Source organism: Monodon monoceros, unplaced genomic scaffold, assembly GCF_005190385.1.
Source record: "Monodon monoceros isolate NGI ecotype Baffin Bay Population unplaced genomic scaffold, NGI_Narwhal_1 Super_Scaffold_15, whole genome shotgun sequence".
NCBI lineage: Eukaryota > Metazoa > Chordata > Mammalia > Artiodactyla > Monodontidae > Monodon > Monodon monoceros.
In genome coordinates, this window is record NW_021703771.1 from 54,769,637 (window position 1) to 54,794,861 (window position 25,225).

The window sequence follows — 25,225 nt, forward strand, 5'->3', positions numbered from 1 at the left end:
AAGGTAACAAAGACCAATGGTGGGCAAAACTTAAAATATTTATTATCTGACCCTTTACTGATAGACATATGACTCCTCTAGGTTTTAATTTCTTAAACTTAACAATAAGGGCATTGGATTTGATAATCTCTAATATCCCTGCAACATCCATGATTTCATGTGGATTTCTTATGTGAAGGTATTTTTTTCCTCAATGACCACATTTGAGCACTCGGGCAATACAGAACTTAACACTGGAAAGCAAGTAATTAACAAATACTTACTCACTATCATTCCAAGAATATAACATGAAGGTGAAGAGAAATCCAGTCTGCTGACTGTGCGCCAGGTAATTAGATTTATGGAACTGGAGTTCAGGTTCCCACTGTGGGCTGGCAAGAGCCCAAAATGTTTTGCACCTGCCAGGTAAGTCAGCATATACCATCACAATCTGGAGTGTGGTGCTTCCACAGATGCTTTACTGCACTTGTGCTAAAACAGTTCAGGCTATCCCATGGCTCACAGAACAAGGGCTCCCCTTTTGAGCTCTCAGTACTATTATCTCCAGAAGAATTATTTTCTAGTCATCATTTTGGGGGTGCGTATTAGGTGAAATGTGTGAATTACTTTCTGAAATATGCTCTTCTGAATTTAGTCCAGGTAGGAGGCAGCGGGGACATCGACCTTGTTTTTCTTCATCTTAAGGGTTAAGATTCAACTACATATATTTTTAAAACAGAAAAATATGTGAGAAAATACGGTAAATAGGAAACCAAGAACAAGTATGAAAAACAGTTATGATAGCTATTCAGAGACAACTAAAACTCATGTTTCTCTAAAACACATTTTTAGAAAGTCAGAACAGTAAAACAACAATTATTCTACAATGGAGGTCACAAACTTAGACAACCAGATGCAGCCTTCTGACAGGTTTTGTTTTTCACAGTTGGGCCAGAGGTATATTTTTGTTTTTGAATTTAACTGGTTGCTAGTATTCAAAATTTTTAGGAGTTCACATAAAAGTTTAGATTTCCACATCCTCTTGAGAGATGAGACACTGTTGGGCCATATTCTCATGGAGCGAACACTGCTGGGAGATGAGGAGCGTTCTCTTTGGGCATCACTTGTGCTTTCGGGTCCAAGTGGGAGTCGGCCTCCCCACATCGTTGCCTCTTGTCCCCATGACAAACAACAGTTGTCATTTATCATCAGTTTCATGCTATTGTGTTTCTTGTAGTAGAGCTGAAGATGGCAGAATATGTACTATCCATATTTCAGTCAAAAGTAGGAAAAAGCCAGGGTTCCCTGGTGGCGCAGTGGTTGAGAGTCTGCCTGCCGATGCAAGGGACACGGGTTTGTGCCCAGGTCAGGGAAGATCCCACATGCCGTGGAGCGGCTGGGCCCGTGAGCCATGGCCGCTGAGCCTGTGCATCCGGAGCTTGTGCTCCGCGGTGGGGGAAGCCACAACAGCGGGAGGCCTGCATACCGCAAAAAAAAAAAAAAAAAAAAAAAGTAGGAAAAAGCCAAATGGACCAAAAGGAATATGTGTTTTAGTAAAAATGGGAAGCAGATATATTTTTGTTGAGATGAAAAATACCCCTACTAGAAATCCATACACTGAAGATGTCTGTTGTAATAATACAACCTGAATGACCATTCTGAAATATATCTGGCCTAATTCTCTCACTCACAATACCCGCCGGCTCCGCAGGCATCTCCTCTTTCTCAACAAATAAGTGGATGCCATGACGATCTTGTTTTCTCTACTTTTCCAGGTTGATTTTATCTCTTAGACCTTGCAACAAAGTAGGAGCACATGGCCTTTGTCCGTCTGTACATTCAAACATCTATTTAAGGAAATAACTCATTGGTGATTCAATTTAGATATTTTTATTCTTATTCTATATCTACATAGATTGCATCTAAGTACTGAGGGTTTGTATTTTTGTCTTAAGTGCTATATTTCCTCTGTCTGAATTAAGACTGATAAAACTGGTAAGACTAATAAGGCTGAGTTGAAATGAACACAACTGCATCAGAATAAATCAGCACACAATTTTCTGGGTTAGATTTCAGGTATCGTAGCTCCTTTTCTACAACTGGCAAGTGCATCACGAGAGATAGTATCTGTCATAAAATCTCCCTACCATTCCCCCCCACCCCCAAGCAGATCTGAACATTAAAGAAAGAGCTTTCAGATATTCAATAGGGACTTTATGTTTGCTTCAACAGTTTAGAAACCCCTTCCAGTGGTTTCTTTCGGGATTTGATAACAACACTGTCTCTCTGGTGTTTGTTATCTTCCAGGTTAGCATTTCAATTCACTTTGGAGGAAGCTGGAAGTTCGGAAGTGTTATATATCTACCACATTTCCATTGATTTCTGGACAATTTATATTCCAGAAGCCACTGATAGCTTACTTAAAGCAGATCCCAAGACAGAGCTTTTCTTTTTAGTTTCAGAGAGAGAATTTTCTAATACTCTGCAGACCGCTTAAATAGACCAGAGCTGTGAACAAATTCAGATAATATCTCTCCCACTCCAAGCCTCCCTAAGCTGCGGGGAGACTTTATGAAATAATATGCCGGGAACATTTTTTACAGACACCATTTTCTGGCAACAGAGCAGATTTGAGAGGGAGCAGCCGTTGATGTCTGATCCCCAGGCTTATCACATGAGGACCTGGAACCCAGGAGATCGTGAGGTGAATACTGAATGAGCACATCAGTAGAGAGGTAAACACGTCTCCTCTCCCTACTGGTCCAGTCAGAAATATCTTCTTTTTTGTTTATCTCTCAATGTCAGAGATCATTTGGCTGCAACACATTCATGCAAAATCCTTCCCTTTCTTCAAAGACTAAATATTAGAAAAAGGCTAGGCAGCACAGACAAGAAGGTTAACACTTATTTTCAAGATTGGTTAAAACTCGAATCCCCAGTTGCTGTGTGTCTCGCCCACCCACTTCCAACACCTCCCTTGTGATAATACAGAGGAAGGGGATCTATAAAATTCCATGTCATGACAGCCATTTAAAGAATAAATGACATAGAGATAGGAGGCCTTTAACTGTGAAAAGCAGAGCACATTTTAAGAGTTCTACCAAGACATCTCCTGCCTAAAGGGACACAGCTGAGTGGGACATGGCCATGCATGGGACTACTCCACAACGGTATAAAGTATGAATTTTTGAATAAGAGTATTAAGAAAAACAGATTTAGCATCCCACCCTTCTCCCCCAGTACAGTTGTCTCCAGATGCACTGGCCTCTGTGGTGGTACCTGAACAAAGCAAGCATGATATTTTTATTTTCTGTTAGAGAGAAAGAGGGCTCTTTTTGTTCTTTGCTTGAATTTTGGAGGCCACATGGACCTCTGAGTTTTGTGGTCAGCGGTATTCATGGTGATTTTGGTTACATGTGGGTTTAATCCTGTGAACAGAAATGAAATCAGGGTCATGCTGCAAAGCAGAATCCTTCAATTAACATCATGAACATTACTGGGTAATGCAATCTTGAGTGAGTTTGTGGATTTTTTGTTAAATGCATCCGTGTTTAAATGAAAATTAGTCTTCCTAGGAAACGATAAGTTCTCTTATCTAAATTCTTACTAATGAAAGTCACAAATGTTCTAATAATGTACACAGCAAGTGGAAGTTTGAAGATACCCATAAAGATAATACTTTATGAGAAGATCAAAGGAACAACAAGAATGAAGTGCCAAATTTCCCTTGCCATGCTATCAGGGAAGCAGGTGTTTACTGGAAGAGAGTGAGCTGCTAAATCAGACTCAGATTTAAATCTGTTGACAAATCATTTACCTTCTCAGCTTCAATTTTATCATTGGTAAAATAAGGATGACAATTACTATCTGTCAAGTTTGTTATAAGGAAGAAATAAGGAAATGTATATAAAGGGATAGTAACATATAAATATAGTAACTCAAAAAAAAAATCAATGTCAATCCCCTGGCCTTTTTTTCTTTCCACTCATTTGGAGTTTTTGAAATTCAATTTAAAGAAAAAAAGTGAAAGAAATTACTGCTTGGACATCAGTTTTTTGTTTTTTGTTTTGGCTGTGCCACACAGCATGTAGGATCTTAGTTCCCCCACCAGGGATTGAACCCACACCCCCTGCAGGGGAAGCGTGGAGTCTTAACCACTGGACCGCCAGGGAAGTCCCAAGTTTTACTTTTAATACATTTTATGTGGTCTACTTGTATCAATGAGAATAAGGTATTTATTTGGGAGTGAAGGTATGAAAATTAAGGGGAGAAAATGATGTGCAAACAATAACTGTTGTAATTATAAAAATTTTATTTCACTCTTACTTTAATTAAATCTTCATAAGCACCATGTCATGAACTGGCAATCTAGAAAGAGGATACTGGAATGCTTTAGTCAATAACAAACTGCAAGCTGATGATATGAAGTTACAGCTACACGGAGCATGTGTACAAGACCACATTTAGAAAGGTTCACTTGAGAATCCCACGATGATGCACAAAACAGGATTCTGGCATCGATTTGTTCACACTTCCTACGCTCAGAACCCAAAGAAACACTGGTTCACCTTGACAGTTTACAGTTTGCTAACACTTGACCTTGAAAGCATAAAAGTTGCCATCTTGATTTCTTGACCAGTGCTTGGTCATAGGCTGAAAAGACCAATTCCTTTAAAATTTAAATTCTGCTTAAAGGTTATGTTCAACATTATGCAAGTCATCAGCAAGGCCTTTGAATGTGTGCAATTCTCATATATGATCACCAAACCATTACTGACCTAAGGAAATTGTGGAAAATTATATTTTCAGCAAAATGCTTAAATTTGGTCCTACATTAAAAGACCCAATTGCCAAGGTGTTTTACATAAATTTAATTCACAAGCATGTACACAAGAGATTCACTATAAAGAACATTGCTTCCTGGTTTATGAATAAAAAGTTTATCCTCTACTTACACTAAACATACAAAAAATAATCTACAAAAATTGTTTACAGTTGATTTTAGTGAAAGAAAAAGCTTTCTTCAGAAAAAAAAAATGATTGTGTGGTGGTAGTAGTTTAGCCATCAAAAAAGGAATGTAAGTAACCAATAAATATAATGTGCTTTCTCCATATAGACATATTTACACTTGAGTCTTTGGCTTATGTTGTTTTCTAAAAAGAACTTTAAATGATCCAGCCATCATTGCACATTAAAGGAAAATAAGCCAGTTATATATATTTATATATTTATATAGAGATCTGCTACACTTGAAACATATTAAAAAATGAACTTTCCTATGAATTTGCACAGCTTTTCTTTCTTCTTCCTTGAAAGATTTAACATCTTTTATCTGAAAAAGGGAGAAAAATGCCACATAGAAAGTATTAATTCATGCAACACGTGGTGGCTGCTCTACCAAAGCAGGAGAGAAAAGGCTGCATGTTCACTGGACAAACACTGAGAAGTTCTCATTTGAATCTGCTTCTTATTAAATAAAATTTATGTGGCACGAAATGTTGATGCTTTCATACAGTAATAGAAACTGAGTCCTTTTTATTAAGATACACAACTTCATAAGAAAAATACTTTTACCTCTCAAATGTAAAAGCCTCCCACCCCCCACATTAAAATCTTTCTGCACAGGTGTGACACGTACAACAGCTGCTGGCTCAACAGATGAATGGGCTCTGCTTGGATGCACTTTGAAGTCTCCCCCCAACTAAGATGACTCCAGGTACTCCAAAGCTACGTCATAGCAGAAACGGTACTGCTCCTGAAAGATGTTAAAACAAAAGGGTGGAGCAAAGTTAAGAAAAAGGAGAAGAATGGAGAATAATAGCTATCAAATGAATACTTGCATTCAATTTAGATTTTTCAAGAATTACAGATTTTTTTTCTATATACAAGTTTAGCATCTAGGCATGCATATTTTACATTTGAGTCTAATGATTGCTGTTTAAGAAAAAGGAACTTGATGTAAAAAGATATGTTGTCTTTGCCTCATATTTTATATCAAATTACAAAAATCTTCAGTATTATCTGATTATAATAGTAATACCTGATCAGTACAGAAAAATTTTCAAGTATAGAAAAAGATAATCAGAAAAAGTTTCTATAAATCTGTTATCAGAAACAACTGTTTAAAATACTACCTTAGTGTTAATTCAGTCCATTTTTATGCATGGTTGAAATAATAATTACTTTAGAATAAATATTAATTGCTTATCTATGTTTGGGGATATAACTTTATATTTTATTTTCTGTTGTTTAGCATTGTTATGTATCCCCTTTTCTTATGTTATTTAACACCTCTGTTAATACTTCATAAAAGTCTAATATGTGGATTGACTGTAATATTGCATTTATTTTTTTATTTACTATAAATAATCCTAGAGTGAACATGCAAATATTTTTCTCCTCACTTCAGATACTTTCCTTAGTGTTATTTAAAAAAGCCAGTCATTTCAGACTGCCACTTAACAAGTCCAAATTCTTAATTTCTTCTTCCAATTTTATTGAGATATAATTGACATACAGCACTGTATGTTTAAGGTGTACGGCATAATGATTTGACTTACATACGTGAACATCCAAATTCTCAATTTTTTTTTTTTTTTTTTTTTGCGGTACGCGGGCCTCTCACTGCTGTGGCCTCTCCCGTTGCGGAGCACAGGCTCCGGACTCGCAGGCCCAGCGGCCATGGCTCACGGGCCCAGCCGCTCCGCGGCATGCGGGATCCTCCCGGACTGGGGCACGAACCCGTGTGCCCTGCATCGGCAGGCGGACTCTCAACCACTGCACCACCAGGGAACTCCAAATTCTTAATTTTTGACACAGTTTTTGGTCTATCAGAGAATTTAAGTAAATTTTTCAAAAATGGTTAGTGGTCCTTAAATTTTTTTGAGCTTACTTTTACCAGAAAAATTTATTTCTTCTGCCTTTATTTATTTAAGTCAACTTGGTTAACAAAAATTTTTGAGTTAAAACTGCCTTTCCTCTCAGTCCATCTGTGTGTCGCTCTATTATGAAGAATTTAGAAAAATTCAGACTGCATTACAAATTATTACTTGCAACATGTATTAAAATCTTCCCAATTCAGTCCAAGTGGGTAAAATTCAGGCTGAATTAGAGAACAATCTAAAACACATATTATTTCTAAAGAGAACTTCCAGGTGTCTCCAGCAATAAATGAGGGAAATAAAAACTTTCCCCAAGAGGTCTTTATCAATCCTACCCTAATTATCAAGTAGCTGTGATTTAAATTAGCCTACCACTGTGGCAAGTGCATCTCAAGAACCAAAAAGTGCTTGGGAACTGTTACATCTCTTTAATCAGTCTCTAGCAATTTGGTTTACTCTCTAAATTTTCTTACCAAACTCGTCAGTTCAATTCAACAGCACACTGAACTAATCATTAATCTTGATTAAAACACAAATTGGGTGTTTAGTCAGGATTCATGGGACATGAATGTAAAGGTAAATAGTAACTCTTAAGAAGGTTCTAGAATGGCAGAGTTTAATCATAGACTTTTTTTTTTTTAAGGAACAGTGAGAAATCAGAGTTAAATTTGGAAGTATGATTTGAATGCTGCGGCCAGAAGTGATCTTACTGATGATTTTGGAAGACTTGATCTGAGAGATAGAGGCAGAGTTTACATTAAAAACTCTTCAGACAGCAGAGAGTTTAAAGACCTAACCATTACCTGCCCATTTTGTAAAAAGACCTCAGAGTTCTACCTCAAAAATCCCTCAAATCTATACCCCCCTTCCTCCAGCTCCATTGCCAACACCCCAGTCAAAGCCAATATCATCTTATTGGGACAACAGCAATACCTAAGGTATAAGCTGGAGTAGAGGGGCTTTGAGGACTTGTAGAAGGGGAAGAAGTCTGTGACCGTTCTTCAAAGTGAAACGGTATAAATGTAACTCTTCAGATTTTGTCTCAGGAAGCAATGCACCTCTTGTGTGAACAATCCATGAGCAGGAAGTGGTGAAAATACTTTAAAGGTTTATTGAATTGCTCACTTTTGTTATCTGATCATCTTGATAAATGTAGGGCAAGCAACAATGATGTCTTGGTTTTCCTGGTTTACTTTTCTGTGAGCATAAACTACACAGCTGCCCCTGACCTTATCCTGCCATGCACATATGTGTAACCCACAGCCATCACTTTAGAAGTCGAATGTGCTAGAGAAGTTTAACTTTCTTCCTCTGCATACAGCTTCAACCAGACGAGCTCCTACATACACCTACCTCCCTGCTCTTATTTTGTAATCTGTGTTGTGATTTAGTGAGCCCTGGCTAATTCAAATAATATCACATGAACTACGTTCTAAAATTGGTCAAGCTGAAAACTGTCAAAGGCGATAGTTTAAAAAATTATAATTTGACCAGCAATGAAGAATTATAGATAATGACTAAAACAAATTTCATTTGCCCTTTAAAAACTCTGGGTGTCTAAAGTGCTAGATGCAGGGCTTCCCTGGTGGCACAGTGGTTGAGAATCTGCCTGCCAATGAAGGGGACACGGGTTTGATCCCTGGCCCGGGAAGATCCCATATGCCGTGGAGCAACTAAGCCCATGCACCACAACGACTGAGCCTGTGCTCTAGAGCCTGCGAGCCACAACTACTGAGCCCGCATGCTGCAGCTACAAAAGCCCGCATGCCTAGAATCTGTGCCCCGCAACAAGAGAAACCATCGCAATGAGAAGCCCACGCACTGTGATGAAGAATAGCTCCCACTTGAGGCAACTAGAGAAAGCCCGTGCGCAGCAACAAAGACCCAACACAGCCAAAAATAAATTAAAAAAACAAAGAAACAAACAAAAAAAAAACTGATATAAAAAGTGCTAGATGCAACCTATGAGTATATCCCTCAAAATGTTTTACCAGTTAATATTGTTTGAGAAATAAAAATAAACAAGAATAAAACCTAGATAGCAGGATTTTCTTATTATAGAACCATTTAACAAATTTTACTGTAGCAAATATTTATTGCTCAAAAGAAACGAACAAAAATCCTACACATTTCCCAAGTTAAAGGAAAGTAGTTTTCTTCATCATTAGCAGCTTAGGCAATATGTGATTACGTTTATGTGGGTAAAGAGGGATAGTTGGCAGTTCATCAATTAGGCAGGAAAGTCCCCACAAAGACACATTTATACATATGATTCACTATGCGTGTATCAAGTCAAATCAACAAGTAGGTATATGATTGACTAATCTCTACCCTCCCTTCTGCGTACAAGACTGTGACTCACCGGGGCTTCCACCATGTTTGGCTTGCTGTTCCTTAGCGTCTTGACCGCATGGAACACATCGACAACATTTTGCCGTTTCACCATTTCAACAACGATGCCTATAGCACAGAACATGCCACTTCGCCCACCACCATTTCTAAAAGCAAAGAAAGCAAAGGCATTTTAGATCGAAGCTTTTGGTGACCACAGGTCACACAATCATGTTTGGGAAAAGAAAACATTATCTTTTAAATTTTTTCCCTTTGTGTTTTAATTTTGCTTCACATGTGTGCATGTATGTGTAGAGAGCAGAAAGGAAAGATACTTGAGGATGACATTAACTTAGTAGCTTATACTTAGGGACCTGTTACAGGCATAGATGGCTGCAACCTAGATACTTTGAGATTTTGATAGATTTGTACACAGTGTAAATCAGAAAAGTTATTCAGAGTAGTGTTCAAAAGAGTTTAAACTATATAATAGCTATACGATAATCAATTTAAAAAATACAAAAGTTGAAGTTAGTAGTGAATTATAGAATCAAGAAACAGGAAGATTGTTTCAAAAGAATGTCTAGTCAAGGTCTGTAAGATGGGAGTTGGTTACTCTTTAACATAGACGTGAAGGCTAATAAGGAAATGACCACCAAGGCCCCCCACATGGCCAAGCCAAGCCACCACACTCACAGGCAGTGGATGATCGTTCGGCCCTCCCCGTCCTCGCATTCCTCCTGCCATTTTTCCACCTGCAGTATCAGCTTCAAAAATGACCGTTTGGAGCCAGGCACTTCTCGATGAGAAGCCCACCCTAGATACTGAAACTGCTGTACCATCAGATAACCTTCCTGTGGCTGCAGAGGGAAAAGTATTTTTATGTAAATAAGTTGGGGCTAGAATTTTTACTAAAAAGTAAAAGGTTCATATCAATTTACACCATGACATAAATGACACTGACAATGGATTGAATCTAGCTGATGCAAGTCCAAAATATGTACATACCAGTGCAGAAACATTCTAAGTTACATGAGAATTATCAGTTATACAAAATTCTCCCTCATACTCCATATCCAATAATCAATTCCTATGTTTATACTTTGTAAATAACTTTCAAATTCACCTCCTCTTTATTGCCACTGACATCATTGCACTCTCAATCACAAATCATAATAATCACTTCTTAGTTGATCTCCCTGAACAAGCTTCGATCTCCTTTCAAACCATTCTTACCGAAGGCATCATGATTATTTTTAAATGCAAATATGATCTTGTCACTTCCTGATTTAATGGCTTCCAAATGATCTTAGGATAAAACTCAAATTTGCTGCCATGGCTTAAAAATACCTATATGATAAGGTTCCACCTCTTTCTCTAACTTCACTTTATTCGAACAACCTATTCAAGTTCTAGACACATTGGCCTTCTCTTAATCTATTTATCAAGTCATTTCTTGCCTTGGGAACTTTGCACATACTCTCCCCTTCGCCTTGAACATCTCCTTCTTGCTTGCTTTTCTCAGTCCCAAACAGAGTGATCAACTTGTCTTGGGTTTGCCTTGGACTTTTCTGGTTTTTGCACTAAAATTCATGTGTTCTAGGAAACCTCCCTGTCCTGTGTAAACCAAGGTAGCTGGATATCCCATGCCCAAAGAGCTCCTACAAATTTTTTCAAATTTTGACTTAAATATCACTAACTCAAAGAAGTCTTCTCTGATCACCCAGCTATGTCAGATCACCCAAATCCTCTGTATTTTGTACTTTTTCTCTGTAAAATTTCATTTATTTGTAAATGATTATATAAGTTGTTTAATGTTTGTCTTCCCTGATAAAATACAAATTCTTTAAGGACAAGAAAATCTTTTTCCCTTAAAATCTCTACCCCTAGAACCTAGCAAAATACTTTCCAAAGAACAGTATTGTTGAATAAATGAATCAAGACTGTAAACCTTCATATGAAAATGTAAGGAAGAATTTGTAATGCACAAGTGAGCCATATCATAAGGCATCAGATCTGAAGATTCACATGGCAAGGGCTCATGCATCTTTTGGTAGGACAAGGAACTATCTAGTATAACACCCAACCTCTAGTTGGCGCATACTAAATATTTGGTGAGGTGAATGATATTAAATAATGAGAATGGGAACAGAAAGAAAAATCACGCACTAATAAGGACCAGAATACCAAATATAGAGGAAGATAAATATGCTGACCAAAAAAAAATGTAACGCAAATTTCAGTTCCTGTTCCTAGAATATTTTTCATATAAACATATTTGAAACATATATGTTTCAAATAAACATATAAAGCTCAATTAACAGACAGGTCTTACTTTCTTAGTTTAGCAGCTACGGTTTCTCAGCTAAAATATTACTAGAACCATAATGTAACAGATGTGCAGACATAATGAGATTCCTTTAAATTAACATCTAAGATATGCATGAATATTATGACATGATTGAAGTTATCCTTTTTTTCTCCACTGAAATGAGCAATAGAATTGGATATGAATTTCTTCTCTACTTATACACATATAGACGTTAAGCAGAAACACATATAGCCATTTTGATGTGAGAAACACTGAAACATGACAATTCTAATCACACACTTAAAACAAGACATATACATAGAATTGCTGCTCTAAAAGAGAGTAACCTAGCTCTTTAAAAAGACCATAATTCCATGGAAGTTACTACTGTTTTCTTTTCAAATTCTGCTTGCTATGTGGTTATATAATATAAACAGTTTTTATTAGTACTTTTTGGTTTTTTGAAGGAGAGACCCCACACAATTTGTCACTGAAGGCAAAACACATGAAGTGTCAAGGAAAGAAAGACTTCTGAAGGACACAGTTCCTACTTAGCTGCTGGGAAAAGGCACAGTGGTAGCAGCACTGGATCTAGCTATAGATTTGGGCAAAGCCAGATGCTGGGACATTTAGAAAGATGAAGTCGTAGATGAGCTGTAGGAGCAGAATCAGTGATGGCTGTGATTTATCTTTTCCTTCATGCCTGGGGCCCTCTCTTATAAGCAGAACTGGAATAGTGACATGGAACCCTTCTATAATGGCTAGTCCGACATATCACTTCCTCCTGTCATCAGTATTATATTCTTATTTTTCAATTGCATGCCTCTTCTGGGTTGGACTATCAATGCTAATAAGACATGCAGTCAACCTCGAGATAAGTCTGCTTATACTCAGGGGCCAGGCACAGACAATCAAACTCACTTGAACCTAGGAATCTGAATTTAGATTTCCATATAGAATACAATAGGCTAGTAACTGACCAGGAAACCTAGCTTCCAGCATGTCTGCTTTCCTGTTTTTAGAATGCATTTTTATTCTAGTGCTAAGGCATAAGATGAGTACTAGCTTTGGGAATGATTATATAATGCTTATTAGCTTATTAATTTTACTCTCTCTTTTGTCTGAATGGAAATATACCCCATCATGATTATGGTCAGCTGGTTCTGGATCAGCTCAGTTAAAATCATTAATGACTTACTCTTGTTAGATTGCATATCCTAAAAATCCGGTTTATCACATCACAGTCCATTGAACAAGACATACATTCCACTTGGATAGGGCCATATCGTAGCATCCCTTCTTCTGGCCAGTACTGAGGGCAGCCCTAGATGATGAATGTTTTGAAAAAAAAAAAAATGAGCATTATTTTTTCTAAATAGGGTAGTATAAAGCAGATTTTACCATTTTATTACTACCTTATTAAGTTGTGCGTAAGTACACAAAAGCAATCTATAACCATTAACCTGGGACAAGTCGACTTCATTTAACATCACAATGGAGGTACAGCCATAATCATACACTAATCTCCAGAAGTCTTTCACAGTGTTTGGCAGAGGGTACTGTGTGACGATGAAAGCAGCTGGTTGCCTGTAGCTCTGTGAAAAAACAAGGGAGATGGGGGAACATAAGAACTTCAAATGAATAATTAGTTGTACAAACAGATTCAGCACACTTCAGTGTAGGGCCAGTAAGACACAACAGCTTCATATGGAGATGGAGCCAGCCTGCTGCTTAAGCCATGGAACAACAGGTTTGGACCACTGCAATACACCGCAACTAGTAATCAGCCAATCTGTTGTATGACTTGGATGCCTCAGCAGTAATTGAAGCCAAGAATTTGTTTTATTTTGTTGATAAAAGTAAATATAGTACAAATACCAAAAGAAAAAAAAAAAAAAGAAAAGAAAACATCTTGAGGCTAACATCCTTCGTGAGGTACCTGTTGGGCTGTTTCAGTCTTCCAAAGTCTAAGAGGTTAAAGGCATAAAATTCCCTGGCATGTGTGTGTGTCTCCGTGTATCTACCTATGTCTATCTGCTATCAGCTGTGAATGGAACTGTTTGGCTCTCCTCCACTCCAAATAAGAAAAACCACGTGTGCTTTTATATTATATCGACATTATCAACACATCTTGTAGGCAATCCACTTTCCATAGTTTTCTGGGCATTTCTAACGTATATCAATGATCAGAATGATGGTTTCAATCATTTAAGATTTTTCAAGTGCCAAAGAGTAAAACCAATGCATTTCCTGGGCCCACATAAGAGGGAATGTCTCCTTGTTTACCAAATGCCCCTTGACTGGGACACAGAGCATTATCTCTTTCCAGAAGGAGAGTATAGGCTCATCTGGCCAATCTGTCATTCTACAGACTAATGATCTGCACTAAAAATGAAATATATATTTCTATGAACTGAACTAATGATTCGTAAAAATATAACTAGACAGTTGCCTGAGATGGATTTCTTTAATGCTGATAAAAATTGTCAGTGATCTCCTAACTCATTTGTATCATACTACTCTTTAAGTCCTTCAAGTGTCTTAAACCAGTGTAGAAATTGGCCTTTAAACTTCATAGATCCTATCACCGTTTGGGAAATGCTGCTAACCAGAGCGTTTCACTCCATGGACGACTTCAGGGTAAATCTGAGGAGATAGTAATTCACCGGCTGCTTCTACTTGACCTTAAGACCTTACAAAGTCACACCACAGTTGGGGTGAGTACCCTCCTAAAGAGGGTATGAAAGCTCATGGGAAAGGATCAGAAGAAAGAAGTAAGCTTCCCTTCCAATTAAACGTCTGCTCCATGGGAAAGTAAGTCAAAGAAGGCTAAAAGCCTTTTATTCCTTTTTTGAGTCACAGGGGAGCGGAGGTTCCTTCCTCTCTAAGTGCAAGAGCACATCTAAGGCTTTGAAATCACAGGATCCTTGGCCTTACCTCCTAATTCTTCACAGGCATGGCACAGGGTATATGACCCTTACGATGGGGGTAGAGGGCAAGGGAAAGTGGGGAGTGTTGACCAGTGAGCCCACTCTTATTAGCCAAACCGAACCGAAATTTCTGAAGCCCTAACCACACTACTAAATCCACAGGGCAGTTTCAACTACAAAATATATCTGTGTTGAATCACAGGGAATTAAACAGAGAATAAGAACAGGTAGAATACAAGCTTCAGTCTTCATATTGACTAGAAAACAATCTGAAAATTAGGAAAAAATTTGAAAGAAATGCCAAAAACAAAAAATGCCTCAAACACATGCCTCATCAATATTCTTTCCTAATATTTTCTTTTTCCCTTTTTCACACGGCCTTTTTTCATCCAAATCCAAACTGGCTCAGAAACAAAAAGTTCTGTGTGTTTTCTCTGTATTTAGTATGTTTGCCTTTGCAGGCAATTAAAGTTGGAAGAAAAAGTACAATGAGGATCCAATGTGATTTCAGGAGATATGAGTAATGACTAGGCAAGACTCTGGTCACAGCAGGAGTGGCATCTTTCTACTTGAGCTTGCCTTTAAACTATTCTGCGCTGTAGAATAAAAAAGATCAAAGCAACTGGGTGAAAGTTAGAATTGGAACATGGGCTTTTCTAAGTCTTACTATCAGAGCTAATTTTGGAAACACAATAGGAGCAATTACTTAGAAAGCTTCATTATTAGTCACCCAGGAGTGAACCCTGACTTCTGATTTCTCCTTACTACAGTTGCATAGCCTAAAGGGCAAAAACTAGAGATGCTTATGAATGAAGGTGATAAACTAAAAGGATTCTGAACTTGAAACCCTTCTTACTTCTTCCCAAGGTAAGCAAAACAAGGTGGCCAAAGAGTAATTTAAAATTCTCTTTCTGTATTGTTCTGTCTATGGGACGCTAACACGCTGAGTACGTGCTCTACCATCTACAGTGTGAAGATTGGGGTGGGGTAAGAGAGTTCCTTCATTATGATCGAGGTGTTAACATGATATCTTCCATGCCTTCCTTAGTTATTTATATCTAGTCTCTATTAATTAATAACCAATGTAACAAGTTAGCTATAAATTATTGGAACACTAAATGTCAGAGATAAAAATTTCCAAACTAACACAATTTCAGTAGAATATGGCATTCTGTGATTTTAAAACTTCGAAATAGATAAGCATGATTCTCTTTCCTGAAAATAATTAGGATAAAAACTATCACCTGTAGATATTTCTTGTACAGAAATTTTATAATAATTGACAACCAAGTGCCAAACTTATAGTCAAGTCTAAAATTTATAGTGCCTAAGAATCATTGTAAGGGAAATTCAAAATCATTCTCCAAAAAAAATTCGTATTTCAATGAAAGTTTCCAATTTTCCTTTTTAGGCCATTTAAATTTTCTTGAAAAGAGAACTAGCCAGTGTTCATCAATTTTGCAGCTTTTCATGACACTTTACACTAACAAAGAGAGCAGTCTCTTACGTCCATAAGAGCAGCATTGATGTAGTTACTACTCTCCCCATCAATTGTAATTAAAAAAGGCAGACATCTGTCAGGTGGCAGCATGTCCATGAAACGGTTCTTGTCATGGTTCCTTGGCAGGCAAGCTATACTGCAGTCCTCAGCTTGTAGTCGAGGGGTGACTGAATTCAAGGTCTGAAAAGAAAAGGGAACCCAGGTTAAAAGACAGTGACCCATTTAATAGCACAACACTGATCTATCAAGCATTTAGGAGGCCAAGTAGAAAGTGAAGGATTTGTGCAAGCCAATGGCATTTGCCACGATGACACGCTGATAGACTTTGTAGTTAAAGCTAATGAAGCCAGAGAAGTGACAAAGAAACAATACACACATTGTACAATGGGCCTCTTCTCAAAAGGGAAAGGGATGCTAAACAACACAGCAACCTGCAAAATGTATTGCCTAACCAAAGAAAATGCAATCAAAGTGGCCCATGATGATGACCCATCATAAAGTTATCATTTGTAATAACATTTTAATATGCCATATTTGAAGACATGCTATTGCATGTTGGAAAGAGCACTGGGCAAAGAATCAAAGTATTAGGTTTCTAGAGTTATTCTTGATTTCACAGTAACATAGCATTAGGGGTATTTTAAGGGCAATGAAAACATTGGGGATTATTGAGAGACGATATTTAGCACAAACTCTAGCTATTATTATTAATGTTCTTGATCTCACGTTGTGAGTAACACAGAAGGTTAAAATCCGTAAGACTACATTTGGAAAAAGGTTTTAAACACACCCAAATTACCACTAAATTTGACTTTTATGATATCTTTTCCCACACTTTTCCCTGAGTCTGAACTCATTTGCCCTCAAGATACAGCAGATATGAGCTCATTAACACAAAAGTGACTCCATAATACGTATAATGAGACAGGTATTATATTATACTTAAAATAGGGTCAAAGGTTATAAATTTGACTTGAAAGATGTTTCTTAGAAGAATTAAGACTGCCCAGAATAAATTGTAATAAGTTGTTCATAAAAGAGGCTGTAGAAATAGTTAATACCTGGAATTCATCTTTGAGATGTGAAGAGTTTGTCTGGGAGTCTATTCTAATCATATCAAAATATGCAGCTTTAAATTCACAGACAGGTATGGCAGTTTCTCCACATAAGCAGGCTTCTAAAATGGCATCATGAATAAAAATGTACTGTTCCTATCAAAAGAAAGAAAAATTTCATAATATTTAATATAAATGTTCTTTCATCAAAGAATTTTTTCTATATGGCTTGAGCTAATATCGATTCTATGTGAAAAACACCTAGTATTTAGTTTGATAAATATTGGAAAGCAAACAACAAAAAAAGGCCACTAGAAGTTAATCAGCAATCAACACACCTCTGTCTGGACCATATTGATACGACGAGATCTTAAGGCTTTGACACAGTTGTAGATGTCAACAACACCCTCTCTTTCAGCCATGTCCAGCATGATGTCAATCACAATGTAACAACCAGTTCGTCCAGCACCAGCACTGAAAAATAAACAGATCTAAAGAACTGCAGGAAGCATGTCTATGAAAATTGAAAGATCCTTCTGATTTTCAAATAAGTGGAATCAAACTGATTTAACAAAGTATAAGACATAATTTGTACTTACTGTGTAAATGCTTATTAATGAACAAATAACTTCATGTAGAGTATCTACTTTGGTGTAAACTGAGGATTGGAACAAATGAAAAGATACAAGCTTTGCAAATCAAACTGTGTTTTGAAAATAATGTATATATGTCACTCAAGTTCCATAGCTCTCTTACAGTCTTCACTTTACATAAATTTCAAGCTCGTAGAATTGATCAAGGAGTGGATTCGTGCTTTAAACTTTCACCTGAGACTGAGAGACTCACACTCATGTGGTTGTGGGCACTCGGGCAAAATGCAGGAATGCTGTCTTAGTCAGACAGACTCTTGTCAAGGCAAAAGAACATTAATTCCAAAACCTTTAAATGGAAAATCTGAGGAGTCACAATTCAGGGGAAGTGTTAATAGTGAGGGTGGGGAAGAAAATGGCAGTTATCAATGGGGAGGAGACCAACAGTAAAAAGAATATTTGAATGGTGATACAAAGAGAAAATGAAAATGAATTGTGAGGTATGAAATATAATTCTTAACAGGTCACAAAGATGCCACTATCTTACTGTATTTAATTCAGTAGTTGAATCATAATTCACTGTTGATTATTTTACCCACTGGAAATATTTCTACAAATATTTCTCCTATCATATATAGAAGTCAATGGAGCAAACAAGATACAGTTGGGATTTTTACAGGAAATTCACTTTGTAGTTAGCTTCCTCTTTTCCATAAATTCAGATACCCAAGTGTAAGTAGAAAATGACACTTCTGTTTCAAGAGAGTATCTGAGAATCTTGGAGCACTTCTGAAGCAAGCCATTCATAGGAAAGTAAACCTCTATGATAAGTCAGGACACCCCATAATTGAAAACCCATTTATCTCATTTTCTAAATGCATAGATAGACTATTAACATTATTTCTTTGTTGTCCAGATTTGGTCATTTCTCTTAAACTTACTGTTATTTAAGAAATTTAAGTAAAAGGTATTGTGGCTATCTCTATTTCTTTTTTTTGCCTACCATCTTCTCAATCACTGTTCCCAGGGTTTGAGACAAGAAAGTAATTGAAGAGTATATCAGATTTCTTGAGGAGGATTGAACAGATTTTTTTTTGCAAGGTACACAGTATCTGATCCTAATGGGATGCCTTACTTTTATTGTATTCTTTGTGCTTTATTTTCCCCCTTTTATACATGGTCATGTAAATACTGAATAGTCTGGATTTTCAGAAAGAAAAAAAATGCTTAAGCACAATCTATTATGTAGCTTGGAAGGGACAGTATTTGAGAATAGTGTGCCGCATTTAGGAAAAGCTTTTCAGATTCAGTACATATTTTTCTGTTCATATCTCAAAATGAGGCCATGTAATTTGCTTTTAGTGTCTCTGAATGCTTGTTTTAAGAGAAGTTTCTAATCAGAAGAACGTCTGGATAATCAGATTTTTCTGGCGTATATTTGCTGGATTTTACTGATGTAGTCCTCAAGGTTTTCTGATGGATGCCTTTTAAAAAAGAAAATTGTGAAGTAGCTGTTTTACAGCACAAATTCTTGCAATTTAAACCATTTAATAACTTTGTATGCCTCAAATTTAGTTTTTTTTTATTCTTAGAAGCTTTATTCATACTAACCAAAAATTGGCACCAAAGCCAATATTCATCAACAGGAAAATGGATAAACAAATTGTGATCTATGTCATAAAATAGAATATTATTTAGCAGTAAAAGGAAATAAACTACTGATAAAAGCAACACACTGGATGAATCTCGAAAACATTAAGTTGATCAAAAGAAGTCAGACGCAAAGAAGACATAAGTATGATTCTATATATGTGAAGTTCAAGGCCTGGCAAAGCAAATCTGTGGTGATAGAAATCAGAATAATGGTTGCCTCTGTGTGGGAAGGACAATAAACTGGAAAGGGTATGAGAAAACTTTTAGCAATGATGGAATTATTATCTTCCCCCGCCCCCACACACACACTGTATTTTATTTTTACCAAATTTAGTTTTAAAAGCTGGGATTCTATTGGGAATTTACTAGATAGGCAAGAAATCTCTATCTTTACCTACCATTCCAAAATATAATATGGGATTTGCAAAAGTGATTTAAAAAAACAAACCACAACACGCACACAGATGTTGCCACTAAAAGGCAGAGAGTTTCTACACTCGCAATTATAGACAGTACTACACACATTATGATGAATATATTTATTTCTGAAGTTTCTATTTTATATCTTCCTTAGAGTTAACTTTTATTTTATTACTGTTTTACCTTATCTGTAATACATGAAAGCTGAAACCTTGTAAGCCAGCGGTCCCCAACCTTTTTGGCACCAGAGACCGGTTTTGTGGAAAACAATTTTTCCACAGCCCCCGGGGGGGTGGGTAGGGGAATGGTTCAGGCAGTAACGCCAGCGCTCGGGAGCACTGGGGAGTGGGAGATGAAGCTCCGCTCACTTCTCTCTCTCTCTCTCTCCTCACCTCTTGCCCTACCGGCCCAGGGGGTGGGGACGCCTGTTGTCAGTATGCATTAGTTTTTGTGCTTACAAGCCTTGTCTGGATATTTTTAAAAAGCTGACTGCACGCAGTCAATGCCATTTGGACTACCACTTACCTGCAATGCACAACGATGGGGCCAGCGCTGGGAGGGTTGGAGAACTTGACCCGCCGGATAAAGGAAAGAAGGCCTGTAGCATGGTAGGGTACTCCATGGTCAGGCCAGCCGGTGAAATGGAACTGTTTAACTTCACGCATCTCACTGTATCCCCTCTGTGCAAACATGTAAAGAAGTGTTTTCAAAAGGACCAAAATAGAGCCATTAAAGACAACCACGAGTACTAGACCTGACTGACAATGAAAAAAATCAGAAATTTACCAAAGACCATGCTTTTTCTGAAAAAGGATGCTGACATGGCCTAGGAGCTTACCTTCATTGTCAGACAACTGCCAAAGAAAGAAAATTAGAAGTCTTGCTCAGTTCTATAAGTCTGGGTAAATTGTATTTACCTTGACAGTCTGTTCCTTACTTGGAATGACAACACATAAAATGATTAGGGGAAAAGGAAGAAATGGGAAGTTAAAATGCTGCCCTATTGACCCAATGCACTGAGTTCTCAAGTGGTGTATAAAAGCAACTTTCTACTTCTCACCTCACAAATAGATTTTGATGCCTTGCTTATCCATGTTGAAAATAGTTTTGATGTATAGCATGTAGGGATTTTCCAGAACAGTACTACTCTAGATTGGTTTGTAAAAATATACAGACAGCTAAACTGTTCTTTGGGCAGACTATGTTTCTAAACTCTGTGAAAGAATTCAGCACACAGAGGATTATTTATGGCAACAAAAATACAAAATGAAAGAAGCAAAGCATCCATTGTCATGTCTCTCTCCTGTTGGGTTAATTTAAGAGAACCCTTTCAATACACATTTCAAAGCTCTTCCCTTCCTTTTTTTTTCCCCCCTTCCTTTTTGTTAAAAGAAGCCTGTACATTGTAGTAGCAGTGCTTGGAGAATATAGATGAAATGCTGCATAATTTATTTTTAAGAATCCACATTTGTAGCCCCCCAAACCCCACTATGATCCATATATTTCCAACTCTACTGTGAGATCTGTGAATCTCAGTTTCACTTGTTCCTCAGAAAAGGTGGGAAAATTGCATGAAATAAATGAACTAAATTGAGAAAGTTTATCTTTAGATTCTATCTTTTTTTTTTTTTTTTGCGGTACACGGGCCTCTCACTGTTGTGGCCTCTCCCATTGCGGAGCACAGGCTCCGGACGCTCAGGCTCAGCGGCCATGGCTCACGGGCCCAGCCACTCCGCGGCATGTGGGATCCTTCCGGACTGGGGCACGAACCCGTGTCCCCTGCATCGGCAGGTGGACTCTCAACCACTGCGCCACCAGGGAAGCCCTAGATTCCATCTTAAACAGACTAATACCACCCAAACCTTGGAAGCCAGTGATCATATCTTATAATTCTTTTTCTTTCCCGTTCCTAGTACAATACCATACACAAAGCAGGGTTCAACAAATAAGTATAATAGTGACAATGATAAACATCACCATGGAATTGTGCAAATAAAATCACTTTCTTAACTACTTTTCAAGTCAGCTCCAGTGAGGAAGGCCATAAATTATTCAAAGATCTGACTTTAGACAATCACTTCATCTCCTCTGCATTGATCCTCTTGCTGGAGTTGCTGTAAGGACCTCGCTCTTTTTAGAAAATTTTAATATCTGGCAATGCATGTTCCCTTATTGTTCATTTTACTTAAATATTCCTGAGTAATTTTCAAATATGTGATGTAAAAAAAAAACACCCTTTTTCAGTGTTTTTTCTAAATAACAAGAAAATAAAATAAAAATAAAACCCCAATAATGTTACAATGTTAACAATGTTAGCAAGTCTCCTTATTTTTCTAATATAATTAGAGTATGCCTATAAATGTCTTTTAAATAAAATTAAGTGCATTACAATATCTATTAATAAAATCACATGGTTTTGCTCCTGTAATGCACTAAAATAATGAAATATCCTGCTAGATTTCCTACCACAGTTGTAAAATCCTTGTATTCTTAAAAAACAATCATGAAAGATCATGTTGCGATCTTTTCTTAATTCACTGCTGGATTCAAATTTTCAGCATGTTCTTGAATGAAGTTGGTCTTTAATGTATGTGTGTGTACATACTTGAGAAAGGGAGAGAGAGACTGAAAAAGAGAGAGAGACAGAGAGAAGAGCTTGAGAGAGTCCTATTTCTATGTGGTTCTGTTATCACAGTTATGCTAGCTTTTAAAATACATTTAGTTGGTTTTAATGATTTTCCATGGCCTAAATAGTTTGATTAACCTAGGCATTAGCTATTCATTAGTTATTCTTTAAAGGTTAAAGAAACCTCAATTATGAAACCATAATACAATTTTAATGGCAAATTTTAACACTCATTCTATTTTCTTTTACTATCTGTTCAGATCCCTAACTCTCTTTGAGTCAAATTTTGGAAATTATTATTTGCTAGAATATTAGTGTACCTAGACTAAAATCTGTCTCCAAGTTCACACGTACTATTTTTTATAATTTTCCTAATAGCACTGTAACTGTAGTTATACACCTTTTGTGTTATCTAATGTTGCATATTTTGTTTTGATTGTTCTTCATTTGGAATTGACAAGTGGTTTAGTTACTTTATTCCTCTTTTCAAGGAAATAGCTCTTTGATTAAATTTATTCTTTTTTGTTTGTGTTTTGGTTTTATATTTAATTTTTCCTTTGTTTTATTGACTTTTTTTCTGATTTTCTAATTTTATGAATTTTCACAAGATTTTAGACTGCCTTTCAAAATAGAAATCATTTTTGAGTATATATTTTTCTCATAAGATAACTTGTGGAAAATTTTGACATGAAATTGTTTACCTTTACAATATAATTTTAGTTTTAAGGCTATAGTTCAAAGATTATTCAAAAGAGGCTTTGGTGATTTCTGAGCCTAATTTGGGGGATCATTGGTCAGTGATTTGTTTTTATTTTCCATTGGATTTTGGAAACGTCTTGAATTTTCATTATATATTCAGATTTCCTTTATAACTAAGTACATGATTGAGTTTTTATAAAACTTTAATGAACTTACAAGAAGAATGTATACTCCAAATTCTCTCTTTCCATATAATGGGATCTAGCTATTCATTAAATCATGCTTGATGGTTCTTTTCTTGAAATCTCCTACATCTTTGCTTATTTTTTCTACTTGATTTGTCTAAGAAATTTTCATACATACTTTATAGTTGTGATCATCATAATTATGTTGTTCTGTATGATGGTACTTTCCATTTAATATTTCCCCTAATTATTTTTTATGATGGTAAAATTACTTATAAATATCATTTGTAAAGAGTGGTATTGCCAGATCATAGATGTATAATTTAACTATCTATTGTGGACAGTTATGGTTATCTATAATTTTATATGACTATATATGAGTCATTGTATTTTTAATAAATTTTTTAGGATAGATTCATAGAAGGTAAGTTTCTTGGTCAAAGGACATCAATATTTTAAAGTTCTGTAGATACACTGCTTTACTGATTTACAGAGGGTTTATGTCAATTTAAGTACGATCAGCTACATATGAAAATATCTGTCTCACCATATCCTTAAAATCAATGAGGATTATAATTCTTTTTTAAAAAGGTCTGGCTGATTTGAAAGTACAAAATGGTATAGCATGAGGTTAAACATTTTCAATAGGCAGCTTAGCAGTTGCTTTTTTTGGGGGGGATTCTATTGTTTCCTTTCTATTTATATTAACGCTATGAATTAAGAATATTAAATAATCACAGATTTGTTTTGTTGCGTGTACATATTTTAATTAAAAATTTTTTGATACAGATAATTTTACACTTTTGTGTGACCAAATTTATTAAACTTTTCTGCAACAATGTATGTTATTGCTCCTACGTCTTACTTCAGTCTACTTACACTGCCCACTCTGCTTCAGTCTTTCTGATCCTGTTAAAAAAAAGTCAGATCATGTTACTCCTGGGCTTAAACCCTCCAATGGCTGGCTACTTTTACCTTTAATACAAACTAAAATCATCATAGTAGCTCATAAGGGCTCACTTATCTGGCTCTGTTATTTCTCTGACTTTATCTCATATTTTTTTCCCCTTCACTTACCTATCTCTGAATACCCTAGACTCCTGGCTGTTTCTCATGGTGACAGGAATATCATGCCTTTAGGTCTCTGAAATGACTCTTCCCTCCATCAGGAATATTCTGCCTGGGACAACTTCCCTGGGATATATAATAGTTGTATCACTCACTCCCTCATTTCCTTCAAGCCTTTACTTATGTTACTTTCTCAACAACTCCTTTCCTGATCATTCTGTTAAAACTGTAGGCCATTCCTTCCTCTACCTCAGCAATTTTCCCTACTTCCATTCCCAACATTATTTTTCTCCATGGTACTTTTCAAAATATACGGTGTATTTGTTTATTTGTTAATTTTTAATGTCTTTCTCCCCTCAACAGACTATAAGCTCCACAAGAGCAGGGATTTAATGTGTCCCAAGATTTAGAAACATGCCCGGCACATGTTATGCTCTCAAATAAATATCTGTGGAATGAATGAATGAATAGATTTGATAGCATCATCAAGACAAATCTTAACATGGATTTTAAGAAAAAAAAAAAGTTTCAATATACATATTTTAGTAGAACTTTAGGGTACTTACCCTTTCCAGGGTGAATGTCCTGACTACATATTCAGCAAGTGGTTCCATTTCTATACAAGTTACTTTGAAGTCACCATAAACTTCAGTATCATCAGGCCAATACTTATAGCACTTAACCTAAACAACAAAAAGTATATATAGGTGAACCTGAGTATATAATACCCATTAACCAAGATGATTTAATTTCAGTGATAACTCTTCAGGTCACAATTAAAAGACAGTGTAAAAATCTACAAATGAGATAAAATAATCTGTTACACAATAAATAGAAAGATTTTGTGCAATTTCATAAAAACATACAAGCCTGATAATGCAATTAGATTCTAGTATAAAATCAACACTTATTTTATTTTATTTATTATTTTATTTATTAAATAAGAAATAATTTCTCAGCAATCAAAGACTCACTTAGGAGCACTCACTTGTAAT

At 36.4% G+C, this 25,225-nt stretch overlaps 1 protein-coding gene across 1 annotated transcript in view; it reads right to left on the reverse strand.

Annotated features, from left to right (window-relative positions):
- Positions 1-4,267: 4,267 nt before the first annotated feature.
- The window catches only part of PTPRK (protein tyrosine phosphatase receptor type K), a 572,439-nt gene continuing 551,481 nt past the window's right edge, over positions 4,268-25,225 (reverse strand). The window contains exons 21-30 of the mRNA XM_029223468.1: positions 24,797-24,913; positions 20,178-20,332; positions 17,328-17,463; positions 16,996-17,145; positions 15,941-16,114; positions 12,967-13,098; positions 12,702-12,827; positions 9,889-10,052; positions 9,224-9,359; positions 4,268-5,735 (exon numbers count right to left, since the gene is read on the reverse strand). Coding sequence (XP_029079301.1) covers positions 5,682-5,735; positions 9,224-9,359; positions 9,889-10,052; positions 12,702-12,827; positions 12,967-13,098; positions 15,941-16,114; positions 16,996-17,145; positions 17,328-17,463; positions 20,178-20,332; positions 24,797-24,913 — 1,344 coding nt within the window. The 3' untranslated portion in view covers positions 4,268-5,681. The remainder of the gene's footprint in view (positions 5,736-9,223; positions 9,360-9,888; positions 10,053-12,701; positions 12,828-12,966; positions 13,099-15,940; positions 16,115-16,995; positions 17,146-17,327; positions 17,464-20,177; positions 20,333-24,796; positions 24,914-25,225) is intronic.